Raw genomic sequence first — 21,710 nt, forward strand, 5'->3', positions numbered from 1 at the left:
GATTTGGGGTATTGGAATTCAGCTAAAGGCTTGGTATTCCAGGCTATTGACCCTAGTGGCAGAAAGGAGAATATCTGTAGCTTTTGATGTTTTCACACCACCCCAGGCATCGGAGGATGTTTTTGATTGGTTAACTTAATCAAGTAACATGAAGGAGTCCAGAGCCATTGAAGTACGACAGTTACGACATCTCCGTTCACTTCATGGGGCCAGTCCAATGGCGGCTCTTCTACATAGATTCTATTGGCGAAGAGCATTGCGAAGAGTGACAAAGTCCTGGACCGGAAGTTGGCAGAATGCACTGGACTCAGGCAACAGCCCAGCTTTAATGATCTTAAATCCCTTTAGATTAGAAACATTACAGAGACTTTAGTCACTGTACAACTTTAAAACATGCCTAAAATTGCTGATATTTCCACTGCCCTCGTTGAAAACAATGGATTTCAAACTCCAGCTTGTCACTCTACAGGGCTGCATGAACAGCGCTCGAGCGCCGTTTTCTGACCCCTGAATGGTGCAACTCTGTATAATTCAATGGCTCTGAAGGAGTCTACAGTGAGTTTACAAACGAGTTTTGTTGCGGTGGGTGTACAGTATGGTCTTTGATCCTGAATGAAGGAAAACTTAAATGTTTAACCTTTACTGTATCTCGTTTATTTATTCAAACATAGTTGACAAACAATTGTACGCTTGTAAAAGTCATGAGCATTACAACATGCCATACAGAATCTCAAATAAATAGGACCTTGATGCCAAATGTCAGTATGTACAAATGTGGTAGGCAAAGTTTACAACCCTTACAAACCTATGTACACCATTAAACATACTGTAGCAACCGGCTGGTGTAGTGCTCTGTGAAATAACCGAGAAGATTGGAGTCTGGACTAAAACCTCCAAATTATGCTGTTAGGAGAGATGTGTCAATGGGAGCAGACAATTCAGGGCAATAAATAGAATGTCTAATGCACACGAAGACCCGAGGCATGTCAGACCTAGACAAGTTTACAATGTTAATCGACAAACAAGTGTTGGACGAAACAAAGGCCACGATGACGCACCATAATAAATATACAACAGCACCCAAAGCTGACAGACTGTCTCTTGGTAAGACAAGAGTTCTATCGTTTGATTCATTGACCCATTAAGACAAGGAAAAGCACCCGTGGCATTTTAGCTAAAAAGCATTATTTTATATTTTGGCTATTCAAAAATAGCAGATATACAAGCTTGTAGATCTGCTATTTTTGAAAATCATGAGAATTCGTGCAAAACTTTAAGGGGTCGGTGGCCAAATGCATATAATGTTGGGGGTCCTCTAAATGAAAAGGTTTGAGAACTACTGACATAGAAACATGAGTTTTTCAGAAGACTGTTAGGATTTAGAAGACATTTGTAGAATCGGCCTCAGCAGGTCTTAATGGGTTAATTCGGTGGGACTGGAATACAGTGAAAGGTTTCCGGAGCCAAACTCAACCACTCACATTACTAATCATACTATCAGAATGGAGGTGAGTATGCCCGTCATCCTAAGATATAAAAAAAATAAAAAAATGTTTTAACATTTCATATATACAAAAAAAGGCAAAACAAACATTCCCTGAACGTCAATGACCATCTGTCGAGGAGAACACATCTTCACCAGAAGATGGAAGCAACTGATGTTTCCGAGTTTCGACACGTACACTTGTGTCCCAACTTGCTTTCAACTACATGTATCATAAACAGTCAAATCATCAGCGTTAATGTACTGTAACTCTGAGAGTGAACAAATGCAACCATACGGACCCTTGCGGATCCATTTAGTCACTCTCCAAGTTACTGTAGGTTGACAGTTGGAGGCCATCGATATTGTCCTTTTCTTTTTGCTGAGGTTTGCGTGATCTGCGCAAAAGGACAGTTAACCCATTTTGGGCGGGAACCCCTTTTGGTGTTTTAAACATTATAATTTAGCTATTGAAAAATAGCAGATCTACAAGCTCATAGCGCGCCACCGAGTGGCGCGCTACGAGCTTTGTAGGTCTGCTATTTTTGAAAAATCGTGAAAATATTTATTTCAGAAAACTGGAGGATTTAGAAGGATTTTTTAAAATTTTGAAGTCAGGCCTAAATGGGTCAAATGATAAGGGACAATATCGGTGGCACCCAACTGTAAGATATTACTGTGTAATAAGCAGAGGAATTGGGGCTTTGAACAACGAACATCCACTTCAGCCATGCCTGTGGATATAGCGGCCGTTATTCCTGCCCCCGATATGCCACACATCACACCCACTGTACACGGTTGTGCAAGCAAACAAACTAGAACTATTGAATCTTAAAGCATACAGTAAGATTTAGGTTTTAGTTACTTTGAACATATCCCTTTTTAAATACAACACATTCTAAATAGAAAATGAGCTTTTTATCTGTGCAATTAAAGTACAGGAGAGGTTAAGAGAAAGCTGCGGTCAAATCAGGACCTTTGTCACATATACACTGTAGTAGTTGTCAGATGTGCAGTGGAACCAGGTTAATATAATTGTTCCATCTCGGAGCAGAGGTCTAGGGAGCAACGTGTCTGTGTTCGCATCCGACACAAGCGCAGTACGGCGCAGTAACAGTACACTGCAGCTTAGGCACATGCCTGTGTGTGGTAGATATACACACAAAAGAGAATCTATGAATGCACACTACTCTGCACACAGGTGCTTGCAGGTGAACATCGAGCTGCAAAATAATAAAAAAAATAATAATACTTGGAATCAATAAAATATCATTGTGCAGTCAAGTCTCTCTCTCACACACACACGTGCGTGCCACACACATTAAACACACACGCACCACACACGCACACTCACACACATCTTTCGCTCAGATGCACACAGACGGTATGCACACAATGTCTTGGTCTTTCAAGTGTCCCACGTTCCCTGGTTCTGCGGGGTGCGGACGAGCTTCCTACAGAGGTTCTAGTCGGGGGTTGATTCAGGTAGCTCATACACTGAGAGGCAGCATGCTGGGTGGAGACACGGCTCTGGATGACGTCATGGAGGTCAGGGAGCTGGGGTCCAGCCCGTTTACAGTCCTGAGAGAAATAGAAACACGTGTGAACGCAGCGATACGACTGAATGGTATAAAGTAACTAAGTACATTTACTCAAGTGCTGTACCTAGCCTGGAAACCAGACGAATCTGCAACAGGAAAAAAATGCCCTGGTCAGATTGGGTCTGGCACTCCTAAGTTTGAATTAGATTTCGCTCACCCCAGAGTTGTGAGTGAGACTTATTTTGCTCTGATGTTGTTTCCCCTTGGAAATAAATCTTCCACACAAGTACACTTTTCAGGAATATTTACTACCCTACTTTTACCCTACTTAGTGTTTTCTATACCAGTACTTCTACTCCACTACATCTCAGAGGCAAATATTGTACTTTTTACTCCACTACAATTATTTGAAAACTTTACTAGTTACTTTTTATATTTTGATTAGTATTACAAAACATACATTAACCACTTCAGCCCCATTTCAACTTTGGCAATTTGAAAATAGCCAATCTGTACGCACGTTGTGAGCTTACGGATCTGCTATTTTTTAATTCTGGACCTTTTTACATTGTGGTATTGATTCTTTTACTCAACAGGACTACTGCATAGTGCATAACCCGCGTTCTCCGGTATTTAATCCAATATTCTACGCTGCCTAGATTGTCTTATTACCTTAGGAGCATATGCCGAAGTATTTGCCGCTTCGAAAATCTGGCGAAATATAGTCCAATGGTTTGTTGTTTGTGAGAAGAAACAGGCGCCATGACAATGCGAAACGAGAACAGGCGGCACAGCGCGTTGCAGTCCAACCAAGGCCCCCGTTCACTTGCATTGAGCTAATTTCCCCCGAAGCCCTGTAGACCAGACCGGAAGTATGATTCCCGGTTTCGTCATCATAGCGCGATGGCCTCGTCACCAGGTCCGCGACAAATCCGCTATTTCTTTTTAATTATTTTAAAACAGCGAATTAAACGCATTAAACAAATAGCGGGTTTAGCGTATTAAGCAGAGCTGATCGTTGGATTAAACAATTTAAAGCCCTGAAAGTGTGTTAAAGGAGCATTCAGTGATTTGGGTGATTTGGAAAACCACCCAGTCCGCCCCGGTAACAAAATGTGCACATGCACGCTCTACAGTGGGGGGGAAGTGCAACAGGCCAACAGCATGTGCACCAAGGCCCGCCCCCACTCGATCATGATTGGAGGAAGGCCCCTCTCATCCTGATTGGATGAAGGCTTTGCCACCCGCCACCAAAACTGAAACTAGGGTTTTTTGACCCCAGGGGCTCACTGGGGACAGGGAGGAACTCCTTATATGGTCAGCACACTCTATAGTAGGGAGGATTATCCAGAAAAAAAGAAAAAATAAGTGATATTTGAATTAAGTCAAATCACTGAATATACCTTTAAGTAAAAAGATTTGAGCACTTCTTCTATCACTGAATACGACTGAGTCGGTATTCAATCCACATCTTCTGTGGGGGTGACATGTTACTGTATACCGTATATAACTTTGGCACTTGCTAAAGCCAAATCAAACAGGGTTGGGAGACACTATAGGGACTAGGGGTGTCAAAAAAATCGATTAGAATTAGAATCGCGATTCCCGTTATGGACGATTCAAAATCGATTAATAATTTCCCAAAATAAAATTGGTTACAGTTACAGGAGTTTTCACTACATGGTGTTTGTGATATGAAATGTAAGCTTACCCTAATCACAGTAAACATGTCTTCAGTCATTTTCAAGTTACTGTAGTATAGTCACTTCAGTTGGCTGGAGTAGATTGTGACGAAATCCTATGTATTGAATCGAATCGTGACCCCAAGAATCGGAATCGAATCGAACACCCAAAGATTCACAACCCTAATAGGGACTCACGCTTTGTCAAAGTAAGTGGTGTGTAGCGAGTGGGAGAACTTGTTGGCGTTGCTATTGAGAAGTGTGCCGTTGGCTGCGTTGTTGTAATTCTTTCTCGCTGCCTGGTCTTTGGCAAAGTTTCTGCAGGCAGCCAGCTTGGATTCCAGCGCCTGGTGACAAGTAGGAAACATTTAACATAACGCATGGGTTCCATCATGTAGACAGCGAAACACGTCACCCTACTTGCACCCTGGGCAAGACCTACGCTGAAAAGACTATCAGCGGAAGTTGCGGGATTTTAGCGGAAGTATCGCCCAAGGAAATGACGTTGATGCTTTACAAATCAGTTTACATTTTCCGCGAATGAAACAAGTGTTGTGATTGGTCGGGAAAATATCGTATCCGGGGGAAATAAATCTGACTGATGTTCCGGAGGATACATCCATCCAATAGCTTCTCTGCCTTACGTTGTAACCAGGCTCTTCTTTTCGCAGAAAAGTAAGCCTGGGACCGAGGCTACCCTACTTGTCACTATGTGACAACTTACTTTGGTGAGATTTAAATGTTTAAACAGTTCAACACCGGTAGAACTACAGGTAAATTAAATCCATCCAATTGAGAAGAATGTAGTGCACGTACCCCGACTTTCCTCAGAAGGTCCCCGACAATGTTGAGAGCAGAGATTCTAGCGGAGGGGGTGAGAGAGTTGCTGCCACAGCCATTGGTCAATGCTAGAAGGAGGCAAATAGATCACATGGAGAAAAAAAGTATTAATTAACCCATTAAAACTGGGAAAGCATCTGTGTAATTTTAGCTATATAGCAACATACAGTTGGAGGCCATCGATATTGTCCTTTTCTTTTTGCTGAGGTTTGCGTGATCTGCGCAAAAGGACAGTTAACCCATTTTGGGCGGGAACCCCTTTTGGTGTTTTAAACATTATGTTATAATTTAGCTATTGAAAAATAGCAGATCTACAAGCTCATAGCGCGCCACCGAGTGGCGCGCTACGAGCTTGTAGGTCTGCTATTTTTGAAAGATCGTGAAAATATTTATTTCAGAAAACTGGAGGATTTAGAAGGATTTTTTAAAATGTTGAGGTCAGGCCTAAATGGGTCAAATGATAAGGGACAATATCAGTGGCACCCAACTGTATGCTTTTTAGAAAACAGAACAGTACACACAGTTTTTAGAGAACAGTGGTTATTAAAAAATAGCAGATATACAAACAGCATGTGCAAGCTGTGTGTACATCTGCTATTTTAGATTTCTTTTTTTTGTGTGTAGAAAAATATTTAATAATTTTGAAAATGTTAACACAAATCTTCTCTTCTGGGGGTCCCAAGCACACAACATTTTCAGATGGGAGTCAGCGTTTTGGGGGGGAGGGGTCCTTTGGCACATAACAGTTTGAGAACTACCGGTATAGAGGGCATTTGTAGAATCGGCCTCAGTTCTAAATTGGTTAATACATCAGACACAGGCCCACCTGCCCCGGCTTCAAACAAGCGGTAAGAGAGATGCAGACCTTTTGAGTTGATGAAGGGGTGCTCTAAGCCCTTCCCTACAGGTGTGGCGGGGAGTGATAAGGACGCCTGCACAGCAGAGTCCATCTTGTCGATGTCTAAGGTGGGCGAGCTGGGCGCCGACATTCTGTCTGTGGTCCTCTCCCGTACCGCCAGCTCCTGTCTCAAGTCTGCAGGAGAAACGCATGAGATGCCACCACTTAACCCAGGAATTAAAAGCGGGTGCTTTTTTGGGGATCACACATTTCTCCAGCACTTTAATTGAACAGAGGAGGTAATGCTTTGTCTCTGTCATACCTCGCGCTTCATCCTTCAGCCGCTGCACAGAGACCAAGAGGGACTCCTTCTCATCCAATTCGCTCTCCAGGAATGCATTTCTCTCGATGGCTTGATTCAAACGACTCTCAAAATCCTCCAGGGACACTATCGTAGCCCTGAATGTAGAGGACAGGGTGAGACTGAGCAACTGACTTCATACCAATGTGGAGGCACAAAGTCAGATGGAAACGAACATGTAATGCATGTGATGTAATATAAACACTGGACAGTTCATAGGCGGAGATGAAGACCTATGGGACCTATGGGAGTTGCAATGGGAGGGAGATACATTCATGTGAAATCTTCAACTTTAACCGTAACCTTAAATCTTTTAACAAGTCTATGCATGCATCTACGTCCTTTGAAGCGGCTGCTTGCATCTTGTTTTTCTGGTTGCTATAAACGCAAAAGACTGAGCCAGACATGCTCCCTGACCTCTTAGCTCTCTCCAAGTCATCATTGGCCTGCTCCAGCTCTCTGACATATTTGTGAAGCTGCTCCTTGATGCTACGAGTCTGCCCCAGGTCATCTTCTAGCATGGAGATCTGCTTGTAGCTCTGGGCGTACTGCTGCTCCAACTTCTCCTGTGATGGACACAATGAGAATGAGTGTGAGTGAGAGTTAGAGTGAGGGAGAAAGAGAGGAAATGAGGGGTTTAAGTGAAACCGTGGTGTGGATGAAGAAGAGCATATAGTTATAGAGAAAAAAAACTCAAACTCAGATAATAATGCTTGACTTACTTTGTCGGACCCCCATCAACATCTGAGGCTAGAAAAAGAAGCCTTGCGCATTTTGGGCCCTGGTCGTGGAACGTCTTGCAGACCAAACTCAAATTGGCTTTAGTGATTTTGTGAGTTGTCATGGACACACTTCCCAGACATTGCTCCTGCGTCTCAAATGTTGTTGCTCTTACAGACGCCTGTACACGTCCAAGTCACCCCGTGGTTTTGATTCTAAAGACGTGTATACACGTCAGTAGCATAATTAGTGTTAATAGGTCTGTCATTGTTATTGTCTTGTATTTGTTATTACTGGCAGAGCTGTGTACCATTTATGCCTCTTGGCCAGTCACACACATAAGAGATTCTAGTCTCAATGTGTTTTACTGGTTAAATAAAGGTTCAATAAATAAAACACATCTTTCCCACCCTAGAGGAGGTCTCCCGAGTGAAAAATTGCTTAGTGAATAGGGCCCATAATTACTAGTAAAAACATTCCTTCACATTATGAACTTATTACAGAGCTTAATCACTAGGAGTGTTGCTCATCTGACGTGAGGAAGGTCAGTGCCGGGTTAAACGCAGGGCTGCTTGCCTCGGCTCTGGCCCCCCGTGGCACAAAGACAGGACAGCATGATTCATGCCTCTCCCCCTCCAGGCTCATTTCCACACACTGTTCACACAACTCTGACGCATCCACACTCACATGTTAGCATCATGTGAAAACCTCGAGTCCAAGCCTCCATCTTCTGCAGGTGGAAATGGAGAACCCATATGGATGTATAATGGGGCTGGTTAAAAGGGTAGCCGGCCACGGCTCACTGAGAATGTTGCGTGCTGCTATCTTAGTATCTTCTCAGTTAGGCTCACACAGTATATCCCCACCAAGCCATGACTTTTTTAGACCGATGCCGATTGCGAATCGAGATAGTCCGACTCCGAGCCCAGCGATTACCAATCTTTTGACAGATATTTTAGGTTTAGTGGTACATATCCAGACATATGCAATAAGTGTAATCATTATAAAAGGGGAAAAAAAAAGAAGAAAAAAAACACTCTCCACATACCAAAATATTCATCTTGTTGTTGGACTCATGATTCTCATTCCTCATACAAACAATAAAGCTAAATCACTGACATGTGCTTATTACAAACAATTTAAACAAATTTGATGAAGTTAAAATAAAATAAGAATCAAAATGTCTAAAATAGCCTAAAAAGATCACAACTTGTTGCAATTTGCAACTACCGAATTCATCAAAAAAACAGATATCTGGGTCTGGCTTCAGCTCTGCTCACAGGGATGGCCACTTCAGCCTGGCTTCCATCGTTAAGAGAAACGACACCTAGTTTTCTATTTTCTCTCACCTGATCCTGACATCCTATTACTGTACAGGACGCGACAGGATTACCTGAGGGCATGCCCTGGTTCACTGACACAGAGGTCAGCCCGGGCCCCAGGCTTCATACCCTGGTTCACTGACACAGAGGCCAGCCCAGGCCTCAGGCTTCATGCCCTGGTTCACTGACACAGAGGCCAGCCCAGGCCTCAGGCTTCATGCCCTGGTTCACTGACACAGAGGCCAGCCCAGGCTTCATGCCCTGGTTCACTGACACAGAGGCCAGCCCAGGATTCATGCCCTGGTTCACTGACACAGAGGCCAGCCCAGGCTTCATGCCCTGGTTCACTGACACATTGGCCAGCCCGGGCCCCAGGCTTCATGCCCTGGTTCACTGACACAGAGGCCAGCCCAGGCCTCAGGCTTCATGCCCTGGTTCACTGACACAGAGGCCAGCCCGGGCCCCAGGCTTCAATGCATGTACTGTATTACTCATATATCGTTCTGGCTGATATATCGATATCGACATCATTTGACTTCTTTGATGACATTATGGTATGGCAATTAGCAATTTTGCAGCCAATGTGATTATAGCTAATTGGCAAGTGACACATTGCTTGTTTAAATAAAATACAGTTCAGTTTCATATATATATATATATATTTTTTTACTGTCATCTGGGGATACTCCAAAACCATGTGGGGACCCCCAGGGGGGTCCCGAACCACAGCCGTACCAGACAGCATGCAGCCATGGTCCCCGATGATGACACAATGCAGACCTGACTGGGTTACTGTACCTTGAGGTTGTCCACCTCGCTCCTCAGCCTCTGGTTCTCCACCTGCAGGTCTCTGAGGCGGTGCTCCGACTGCCCCAGCTGGGCCTCCAGTTCAGCCTCCAGCTCCCGACTTCCCTCCTGGAACTCCTGTAGCTCCTCCTGGGAGTCGATGTAGCTGGACCAATCAGAGACATGATGAAACGTACATCGTTAACACACACACACAAACACACACACACATAAAGTAGAGTTGTTTATGGTACCAGTATCGGAAAAGCTGCCGATACTGCCTAAAATGCTGGTATCAGCGAGTATGCCAGTCTATGACATTCTGATATACTCTTACTGTATTAATTACATTGTTATTTTACTAGCACTAACAATTATTGATTATTGTTTTGTCTATGCCCAGCGTTGTGTGTCTGCGTGTACCCCATAGCGATGATTTGATTGGCTGAGGCTGAAATTGAGGATAAAAACGGACAGAAAAGTGAGAACGCCAAAAGTGATTGGCCGGAATGTGATGATGTACGATGATAAGAGCGCCCCTCACTTCATACGAGTGTGATTTTTAGTGTACAACAAGTACTGTACAGTACACACACAATACGTGTACATAATTCTCAGAGTAAGGTCCATTTGGAAACCCTGCAGGGAACCCCGAGGGTCCCTGGACCCTACTTTGAGATAACATGACTCCGCCAGATGGGGCAGCAGAGTGTACACTGGGTTCCCCCCTCCTGCTCCCATCTGGGAACAGCACTGTGTATGCCTTGATCCCGCCTCTAGCTGCCGCTGATTGGCCAGGCCGTTTTGTGGCCGGGCATCAAGTCTGCCTGAGAGTTCCCAGATGGGAGCAGGAGGGGGGAACCCAGTGTACTCTCTGCTGCCCCATCTGGCGGAGTCAGGTTAACTTTGAGAACCACTGTCCTAGATTAGACACTAGTATCGGAAATTGGATTGGTATGCAAGTTATGGGTATCGGAAGGAAAGAATTGGTATCGGTACATCTCCAACACACAGTGGGAAGAGACATTAACAATGAAAGTCTCATACCAGCAAACCTGTCCAGTCTGCCTCATGCCACTGCTCTGACTGCCTGAATGACCTCAAATGATCAGTGGCAAGCTCTAGAACGAGGGATGTCTTTTGTCTGTGTGTAATATGAGTCAGGGTTACACACAGATTCTGGTAGCTTCAGCTCTACAGTTAGCCACAAAACCGCAGACTGAACACAGTAGCCAGAATCACAGAGCCTATTTGATATTATTTGCAGGCACCTCTAGGCTGTATTTAGCCTTCACCCCCTCAAAGAGAGACCGCTGTGCGGGTCAGCATGTTGAAACAAGCAGTCTGACTCTGAATTTTATAGCTCTGAAGAGACAGCTGAGCTGCATGAGCTAGTACGTTCAGCTAGTTACAGTACATGGCAGTTCTAAAGAAACAGGTTTGCATGAGTCTTCTGTTAATGGACAGGTTAAAAGTCCGCCATACTGTAGATAAACAGAACACAGATGGGTCTGAAGCATCAAAAAACTAGATGTAATCCCCAGTCTGGTGAAACGCCCTGTGAAAACATCTTTCCCAGTGTCACTGGACAAACGTAGGCCTAGTTGAGTAAATAAGTCAAACAGATAAGAGAGGTAGGGCTAGTTGCGTAGGTTCAGGTTGTGTAGATAATTTCTTTAAATAATGACCCAAAGCCTTTATTAATTCCGACATCAGAATTTGTGAATGGACTGTTGTGCAACTTGTGCCTGGTCATTCCACACATACCGGCAGCATGGAGGCTGCTTCCTCAGCACCCTGGGCATCATGATGACACTCTGGTTCAACTTTACCCACTACAACCGCCTCATTCTCTCTGTTTTAATGACACACCGTATGTGAATATTCGATTCGTGAAAATGACAATTGCCCAAGAATGCGGTTTAACAATTTCACCCTGGCGTCCTTATTTCGGGCATATATTTTAGGCAAAAAGGTTCCAAATGGTTCAAAATCTTTAAAAAATGTAGGTCTGCTATTTTTTTATAGTATATAGATTAAATGGTTAATTAATAACGTAAGTAATAGGCAAATACACTGTATCTCAGTAACATTTATTAGCCATAATAAAAAAAAGATACTCTGCCCAGTCAGCCCATACACACACAGTAATAACATGAAATATGCTCAAATCGAGAAGGTTGTCATTATATTAGTGCATGTGACCACGGTTCACTGTGAAAGCAATCACAAGAAAACATGCAAGTTAAACCAAGGCTAACTACAGCCTTGGAGTTATTTTTCCACACGTTGATGTTTTCTTTCCTCCATGTGTACCCGCAGCAGGAAATACTTAAAAAACCTCCAGGATGTTAACCCCCTGTGTGCCATGTTTCTCTTTGCATCTGAGACACATGCATGTATACAGGTCCTAACTACAAGAGGAAAGTGTCAACCATGAAGGAAACAACATAGGTTAATAGAAAATACGGCTGTCATAGCAGTTCATGTCAAACATAGAACAAGCTCTCAAATAGTGTTATGCTCAGAGAAGACACGATACGAAATCCAAGCCTTACAATAAAATAGACAATTACTGGTGCAGTGAATACCGTAGTAAAAACTAGCAAATTGTTTAATCTATTGATCTTCAAATTGACCAAAAAATGTGCACGCAAAGAAGATCAGTTACAAGTAACAAGTTACAAGTAACACGTTAAAGAGACCTACTAAGAGTTGCTAAATTTATTATTTGACTTAAAGTCTTTGTAATAGTAACGTAATGTGGAAAGCAACACCACATTTAACAAATACTCCCTTTATAAAAAACAATGGAGGGTCAAATGCGTAACAGAGCACCACTTATGATATACGACACATTATGGCATAACCTGATTTGTAAAAGTGAACATAATAAGGATACCATATGTCACTCGTTCTCAACCCTCAAGGATTATTGCATAAAACGTAATCAACAAACTAAAACAACTGGTCAAACGTTGTCGGAATTATCAAATACCTATGAGACGTTATAGTTTTCACAATATTATTTATCTGTGGAAACTGGAAACTGGAAACTCCTATAATTCCACTCCTTGTCAGGATGGAGACTGGAGAGTCCCCAGTTCAAATGGGATTATTTTGGGCGGTCCCCACTCCCCAGTTCAAATATGATTTATTTTGGGGTGGGGGGGGGGGGGGGGGGGGGGTGTTGCAGCCTGAAAAGGTGGAGAACCACTACCTTATGTAACTAACAGGCACCGTGATTACCACACAACGTGTACCCCACAACAATGGGGTACACATACATACACAGTACAATTAAGAGAGCTTAACAGAGAAGTTAAACATTTTGCCTTGGAAGGAGCTGCTGTTCAACAGTATGACTTGTGTGTGTCTGTGTGAATGTGAAGCAGGATGTTCCAGGAAAAGACAATTTGTTCACAGAGAACCCTCCCCAGGGTAAAAAAGGTGAAATGAGTTGATACTACAGCAGTAAAAACGGCTATAAAATGTTAAATAAGTGATATAATAGTTTTTTTAAACTGTTCATTTTCATGCCACAATAGGTTTGCTTAAAATACACTTGATTTCTGATAGGCATACTACTACATAGCTTACCTTTGTTTATATTTGAGGGTTAAAGACTTCCAGTAATCAATTTCCTCATCCTTTGAAGAAAATTTTGGAATCATCTCTGTGTCCATGGTAGGGCAGCCTACAGGTAAACAAGAAACATTAATCAGCTTTATGGACATTTTGTGTCCACACATTACAAAGAGCGTAAATAATAGACTGAAGGCTAATGCTAACCACTTGAACCCATTTCTGGGCATCATGTCATGATAGGCAAACATTCAGCGAAAATAGCAGATCTACAAGGTCACAATCCGTTGCAACGTGATGCATTGTGAGCTTGTAGATCAACTATATTCCATGAAGATATTTGGTGTAGAGGGACAAAAAATGAGTGGGCCAACGATCTATTTTTTTTTCTAGGTTTACACTTTTCAGACACATGACAAACTTAGTTCAACACAGACGTTAAATGTGAGACAACATATTTCCATCCTTATGCGGTACAGACTACTGGCCTGATCTCCTGGGTGATGCCAATCCCACATCATCATCCACAAAGAAAATGGACACAGATTAGAGTATAGGCTAGGGTAGATGTCCAGAACTGGAACCAATTTCCTAAACTAACTCCCCATGGCATACATACATAACATACACTAATCACTAAAAGTTAGCGCCTCCTTTTGAGTTTCCCCAAGTGAGCTACAGTCCCAAGTGGGCATGGATAACCAAAACTCAGAGGCCATTCCCCCCTAAATTACTTATGAATCAATGACTGCAGCCTCTGATACAAAGCCCGTTGTTGGCAATCAGAGCTTCGTTACTTACAGCATGAGCAGTAGTACTCGGCAAGCTTTCCTGGATGTGACAGAGGGAAAAAAGCTCCAATGACAGGGAAGCGTTCCACTAACCTCCTCATTAAAATGTCTAACATCCTCTCTGGCAAAGTTGTGACATGTGAGGGCAACAGACCCACCGTGCTTTGCTTATCAACCGCTATTCATTTAGTGAGGCTAATGAAAGTCACGTAGATCAAAGCTGTGTCTGATGTCGGGCGCCTGAACTGAAGTTCCGGCCACAGCCTTTTCATGTTGTATCCTGCGTAGGGAGAACGCCACTTTGATTGTTTCGCTAATCTGGCTTGCTATTTAACATTATTTTAAATCGGAGCTCCATGGAACAGGAACACACAAAGCGTTTTTTGGACACAATTCAACATGTGGATTGAACAGAGTGTGCATTGCAATGTGTGAGGCATGAATACAACCGCAAAGCTCAACACTGATGTGGTTCTTCTAGGACTGTTATGTGTTATCCAACTATAATCCAACAGCAGCTCAGAGGGATTTCTAGCACACGGGTCAGAGGCAACCAGTGGACCTGGTGGTACCAGCCAGGTCAACTCTAGTCTTAAAGTCAACCAACTCAGCTAAGCACTTGTAGGAAATCTCCAGAAATAAACCAATTATTATCCAAGCATTTTGATTGGCACCAAATTTGCCAATCAAAAGAAAAGCACCTTCAAACAAATCTAAATCCAACAGAATATCACTGTGGTCTGGTCTTGTTCATAGGCTAGACTAGAGGATGTGCTAGTGTTATTTGCAATCACAACACTTCTTTACACTTTGAGTTAGATTAACACCCCAGATCTCACTGTGTATATAGACTATAGGAGGAGGTGTGAGAGAGACAGGACAGCTCCTGTTTCCCCTTCAACATTCCTCTGAGTTGACGCTAGGAACACAGGCATCCAACTCACGTGTCAGACTCATACTTTTCTGGGAATCTCCACCAGAAATGCACAGGAAACAAAAGAGGCCCATCAGGGTGGAGAGAGAAAGTTGCAAATTAAATAATTGAGCTTTACTTTACAATAAATAAATCATTTGATATAGATATGCAGACCATTTAATACCAAGTACCCCCATTTTGACATGCATTAGGCCACAAACCCACCTTTTGATGAAGTTTCTGTGTTAAGCCTTCATCAGCAATGTATGAATATTTGAGCTTTAATCATAAAATTGTATGTCAGGGGTATTTTCTCTCATTATACTGAAGCCAGCATTAAAAATTAAAAACAAAACAAACAAAGAAGAAATAACACCTAGCCTAATTTATATATTATTCACTATTGATTAGATCCCCATTGATTACAGAAGTGACAAAACAAGAGGCTGCTGCTGTTTCCATGGTGATCAGATCATCTGATCCAGATGAATGACTCTCTCAGCCCACCCATTATTAGCCTTGGATCAAGACGGTCATTAGATAATATATGACAGTCTTGTATCAAGGCTATACCCATTACCCACCCATTATATTAGAGCTGGAGAACAGATAAACCCATGTGCTACCTTGACTAGCTGTGAAAAAGCCACTGCTCATCTGCCAGAAGACTTGGGTGAGGTGCTGGAGTCAATGGTTTAGATATGAAAAAATAAAGGGAGGCTCTGCACACTCAAATCTGTGCAAAATCGGTAATTTATTTCTAGGATAGCAAGCTTTCGGTCAATTGACCTTCTTCAGGCATCTACCTTGACTATAGCTGATACATTTATGGACAGACTTACTGAAACAATGCTAGCCACTACACTGTCTTCGTCTTGTTAATTAATATATGAGTATAGCCTACATAATATCTGCAGTTTGCTCTGATAGGCTATAGAAAACCGTTGTCATCTGGTCTATAAGTCATGTAGGTAATCTTACGTATCTCTCTCTGTTTTGGATATTTCGAGCGAGGTTGTGAAGGAGATGTTATATTTTAACCAATTGTCCTACAGTTCCTTTGCTGTGTATTTTCTTCTTTTTTTGGCTCCATTTCTTGTCGTGTTTTTCTGTCCTGTGAAGCACTTTGTAACTCTGTTTTGAAAGGTGCTGTATACACTTCCGTTTTAAATACACTGCAGATGTGTGGACTCAGAGAGTCCAGGTTTACACTGCAGTCACTTAATTGTCTTGTATTGTATATTTATTTAATACACCAACCAGGCCAGGAACAGGTCCTTTCCAAAACACCTCATAGTGTTGTGGATGTGTCCACCTGACCTGGGTTTACCTAATCACCTTATTACCTTATGTCTGGTGGTCCGCAGTGGGACAGTCCACACAGGCCTTTCATAGCAATGTGTGCTATTGGCGATAAACATTATGCTGCTATACTATTCCATTTCTTACAGCAGGGTCGTCAAATTCAATATGTAAACCGGGGACAAATCCATCATTCTAATGTGATTTAATTGACAGACAAAATGCCATCTATACATAACGAATTTAAACCTCAAAACGATAGAGAAATGCAGCCATTTAGTCATGATAAAACGGAACAGCAGCAAAGGTGACAGCTGTACTGTCATGTTTACAATATCATTATGTATTATTTGTTATTGACGTGTCGTGTAGCGGCAGGAGAACACAAATTAAATGACAAAGTCTCTATAGTGGCGAAAACTGGCGATACCAAACCACCACATCAAAAGGTAATCGACGCTTCTACAATGACCCGCTGCCTTCTGTGAGTGCTAGCTGTCATCGGCTTGAATCACATAAACAAAACACATTTAACCACATCAAACATATTAGTGTTAAATGTTTGGTTCTGTACCTGTTGTTGTGTTTCTCTGTATGTCGCCTTTTGGAGCTCGTTAATACATCCAACACATCTCTGATGTTCTCTTCTACTCTGTTGGACGTGATCTCATCTTCATTATTCTGTCTGTGGTGTTTTTAGGAAACTGCCAACGCGACTCTCCGAAAAGCGTAACTTCCGACGCGGTGACGTCAGTCTGAGTCACACCAAATCTCCTCTTGGGTCACACCCACGTTTACGTCAGATTGCACACGGGCAGATGAAAGCCAAAGGATGCAGACTACAATTCATTGTCCATGGAAGCCAGCGACATGACGTTGCAAAGACGCAATGATGCATGTAGCTCCTCCAAATCAAATCACAACGCGTCTTTGCGTCGTTTCATCTGCCCGTGTGAACGCCCCTAGTGTGAACGCACCACCAGGGCTGAGGGCTGATAGAAATAGAACAAAAGCAGACGTTATCTCGGAATCCGAGATATAAAAAAATCTCTTGAGATTTTTTTTTATGTTTATCAACACAAAATATGAAAAAGTGTATTTTCTGACCAATCTCATCATCATCATCATCATCATCATTATTATTATTATTATTGCTTATTTATTAATTCATTCTTTATGTATTTGTAACGTGTTACCTTCACTTGCTAAAGTAAGAAATGGAGAAAAAAAGAAGAAAAGAAAAGATGCTTCTCTATGGTCGGTGACCACAAGATGGCGTGCTTACCCCACCTGTACCTTTATATGTGGAAATTATTATAAGCACCTGAAATTGTACTTGATTTTCTCAGACTGTTTTCATTTGTTGAGTCTATTTTTATGTTTTCATGCTTAGAATTGTATTTGTTAATTCTCTTAATGTTTTTATTTCACTGCATGTTTTATTTATTGATTCTCTTTTGAGTGGTGTAAACCACTCCTACAACTGGCTTTTGTGTGCAGAAAAAAATGAGCATGGTTGCTATGTTCAAAATAATTTCTGACGTAATTAAATCACACCCGGGTGAACAGGGTGAACATAGCAACCATGCTCATTTTTTCTGCACAAAAAAAGCCAGTTGTGAAATCACATCCGGGTGTGATTTCATTACGTCAGATCAGAGCTGATCAGGCTATATAATACCTTACCTTATATAATACCTCACATCGGACCAAGGTAGAGCCTAGTTCCGTGTTCCGGAGGCCACGAGGGCTTGCTCCGCTGTAGCGCCCCCTTGTGCTGTGGTCAGACATTACGTCAGACCACAGCTGATCATGCTATATAAAACCTTACACCACTCAGTTCACACGGGTGTGATTTTTTTGTTATGTTCTTTAATCTTTATTTTTAAGTTTTTTTGTCTCGTTGTTACATGTTTTCTTCTTCTTCTTCTTCTTCTTAACATCATCATCATCATTATTATTATTATTATTATTATTATTATTATTATTATTATTATTATTATTATTATTATTATTATTATTATTATTATTATTATTATTATTATTATTATTATTATCCTAGCTACTACTCCGAATGTCTTTTTACTGTGCGAAGAAGGAACCATTGGCTGCATGGGAAACAACGGAGCACGAATGAAATGTGAACCTGCTTAACAGCTTATAAAAAAAACATTCATTCAGGGTACCCGATCAGCCAAGTCACACAGGTCTTACAAGACGTTTCTCGTTCCTCCACCCACAAACACCAAGAAAATGCTGCGATAAAAGAAAACGTGACGAGAGAGATGAACACAATTATCGCAGCATTTTCTTGTTTGACTTCAAAATCATTTTGGTCATTGTTGATTTATAACACTTTTTTACGCACTAGTGCCGTGGATTAGTTCAAGTTGTCTGCCGCAGTTATTCCATGGACGTGTGCACGCACGAAGTCCAAAAGGACACACAACAAGAACCAGAATGTCCGGTATGCTATGAGTTTTTGTCTGGAACAGAGAGGACACTGAGCTGTGAACATGTATTCTGCCACGACTGTTTGGTCAAAATCCTGGTGAGCGTCACGATAGATGGAATTATCAAAGACACTATCAAATGTCCCATTTGCAGACACCTTACGTTCATCAAGAAACAAAAGGAAGTTGTGGTGTCACTGTCACTTGTCACGGAAAAGGATGCAGACGATGGACAACAGACCCTGGAGGTTCCTATCTCTCTGCCCCTGGGAGACCATGGACATCTCCATGACGCACGGCGCGCGTCCTCCACAAACGGCGGAGCATCGAATTGGATTTTGCGCTTCTTCAGAAGAATCTCGGAGAGAGTGAACCGAGGCAGGCTGGTCAGTCCCGGACACAATGCCTCTCAGATATTTATAATCAGCGATCAGGTGCGACTCATGGTCGAAGAGGATGCACAAAGCGTTGTTATGACTGTGGTCCAACCTCAGCGCAGGCGACGGCGAAGGATTTGTACCACGGCACCATGCTTGCTTGTCTTGCTCTCAGCTTTCACTATTCTTGCGTTAGTGGCTGCTATACCCTACCTACCGCTGAAATGCCCTTGAACAAGGCATCAACCACTACGATGAAATGTGTTCTATGAGCAGGGCCTGGCTGGAAACAAGTTCTTGAGCTTAGCCCAGATACCCTGGGTAAATATAGATTTCATTTCATTTCATTTCATTTCATTTCATTTCATTTCATTTCACCTTGGATTTTGCTGGCATTGTTAGATAAATTCTGACATGTTGTTTACACGTCATGTCAAGTTGGCCACTCCATCATATTCTGTTGGTCAACTCAGATAGAACTTTGGCCCAGACCGTGTTCCATATAGGTCATATTTGGTCATCCTGTCCTTTTATCATCATTTTACTCATATCCTACTGCCTGTTTACTCCGGGTTGTTCTCCTTATCCTATTTATGTCATGTCACCATCCACGTGCCTAATCATCTCAGCCCTATATTATCCTTTATATTATTTTATCATACTTATATTATGGATTTCCTGATGCCACATTCAGATTTAAAGGGTCACTTCACCCCTGACACAACCTGGTCTTATTTTAATGATGTTTAGGACACTAGAAACACTTTTCCTGGGTTTTTGTGTGCGCAATCCCTGTTTTCAGATATCCTGGTCAGGAATTAATTTAACTACGTCAGAATGCTCATGGCCCCTCCCCTCCGGACTACAACGGTCTAACCTCGCGTCACCGTAGAGTATGCGCGTCACCTACACACGGTTACACCTTAATATATATACTCTATGGGTTACACCCATAGATATATATAAACACTAGATGGCTCAAGGCGGAGTTTCTGACGTCGTTCACCCGGCAGCCATTTTACTTCGGGGCTACAGTACAGTATGTTCAATGGCAGCTCAAACAGAAACAGTCATAACTTGCTCAAATCTTGACGGATTTACAAACGGGTTGGTTTATTACAAACGTTGTCAACGTGACTATGATTCAGGACGCTTATCTGCTTAATTTATGTTTTTTATATGAACGTCGTATAAAAGCATATAAGTATGCGGACGTCTCTGACGTTTATAACAAACCAAACCGTTTGGAAATCGGTTGAAAATTGAGCAAGTTATGGTCATTTAAGAGTACATGCCCCATAGACAATGTTATGTGTCCCGAGGTAAGATGGCCGCCACGTAACGACGTCGCTCTCCATTGGCCAACAGCGCGGGTGAGCTATCTAGAGTTTATATATATCTATGGTTACACCTACACCTGAAGACAGCCCCGAGGGGTGTCCCTAGTCTCTATTCCGTTCCACCTACAACCCCAGGCCACCCCCACCGTTGCATTCCTCATATTGTTTGTGTACTATCATGGCGTCTGAAGTGCAGAGTGATACTGATCCACGGACTCAATCCATGGACAATATTTATTTGAACCGGAATACACAGATAGAGCAACCCCGGCGCAGATGAAACGAGCATACAGGGCAGCCTGGCCCTGGATATTTTTTACTTGATCAAATAAGTATTATTTATGTAGCCCTGAAACATGACTGTCATACGAGCATCATGTGAACCATGGCTGTATTTCTGCAAAGTGTAAACATTATGTAAACTTGCATACTCTAGCAATCGATTGCTTTAATGTGAGAGATTTATAAAGTTTGGATAGTAGCTATGTGTATAGTTCACTGTTCAGAGTGTCGTAGTACGTAGACTTGTTACATCAAGATTCCAGTTCATAGACGCAGCCTAGCTCCTTTCGGAACCCTACGTTAAAGTTTCTGACATTTTGATGACTTTACGTAGGGTTCCTTATCATCGACTTCAAGCGACATGGGATGCAATCTGATTTACCCTGACTTACCCCTGTGCTGCGGTGTGGGTGTCACGCTGACATATTCCAAAAGAAGCATATGAACGCTATAGGAGACAACAAACCTTCTGACCCCCCCCCCCCCCCCGCGAACGGCTCAGAAGCCGTTAAGTATTTTTAATGTTTGTACGACCGTTTTGGCAGCTCTGAAATTCTCTCTTCGGTCCCTCCTTGTTGACATCTCGGTTGGCTAGCTGCGCCTACGAGGCGCGTAGGGAGGCGCAGCTAGCCAACCGAGATGCTGGAGGCGGTACAATGGGATGTCAACAAGAGAGAATTTCCCGGTCTATTTCCCGGAATTTCCCGGTCTATGGCCCTCAATGACAGAACCAAGGAAGATGTCACGATACCAGTCTCATCATCCATGTGCTGGTCCAATGAGCGCTCGACAACCAGCGCCACCGTGGGATATTGCGGAATTGAGCCAATGAGCGTTTATCAACAACTGACGTGATCTACAGTATATATAAGCCAGGAAGATACTGTGAAGAGGTGCAGTTCGGATCCATATTGGAACAATTGAATACTCTAAATTATAGTGATGTATTGTACTATTATTATTATTATCTGAACTAGCACATTCTCTATGTAAATTGACTTTATTACCTACTAAAAATTACAGTTAAAACCTTAAACTTCCTCTCAGAACTTTATTTCATCTGCCTCCAAATTCTTTTTTAAGGTCTTTCT

The 21,710-nt window shown here is 42.4% G+C and overlaps 2 protein-coding genes across 2 annotated transcripts; one reads left to right on the forward strand and one right to left on the reverse strand.

Annotated features, from left to right (window-relative positions):
• Positions 1-631: 631 nt before the first annotated feature.
• ndel1b (nudE neurodevelopment protein 1-like 1b) lies at positions 632-16,896 on the reverse strand. The gene is made up of 9 exons (XM_079521709.1): positions 16,742-16,896; positions 13,174-13,270; positions 9,586-9,739; positions 7,163-7,311; positions 6,707-6,843; positions 6,412-6,579; positions 5,523-5,614; positions 4,905-5,053; positions 632-3,064 (listed from the first exon to the last, which is right to left on the reverse strand). Exons 2-9 carry the CDS (start codon positions 13,257-13,259, stop codon positions 2,974-2,976), a joined length of 1,026 nt encoding a protein of 341 aa, XP_079377835.1. The 5' UTR covers positions 13,260-13,270; positions 16,742-16,896; the 3' UTR covers positions 632-2,973.
• Positions 16,897-18,414: 1,518 nt separating this feature from the next.
• LOC306937129 (RING finger protein 222-like) lies at positions 18,415-19,231 on the forward strand (the record flags this gene model as incomplete). The annotated part of the gene is made up of 1 exon (XM_079520796.1): positions 18,415-19,231. Exon 1 carries the CDS (start codon positions 18,578-18,580, stop codon positions 19,229-19,231), a length of 654 nt encoding a protein of 217 aa, XP_079376922.1. The 5' UTR covers positions 18,415-18,577.
• Between the last annotated feature and the right edge of the window lie 2,479 nt (positions 19,232-21,710).

The sequence above is a fragment of the Electrona antarctica genome, assembly GCF_951216825.1.
Source record: "Electrona antarctica genome assembly, chromosome: 14".
NCBI classification, from domain to species: domain Eukaryota; kingdom Metazoa; phylum Chordata; class Actinopteri; order Myctophiformes; family Myctophidae; genus Electrona; species Electrona antarctica.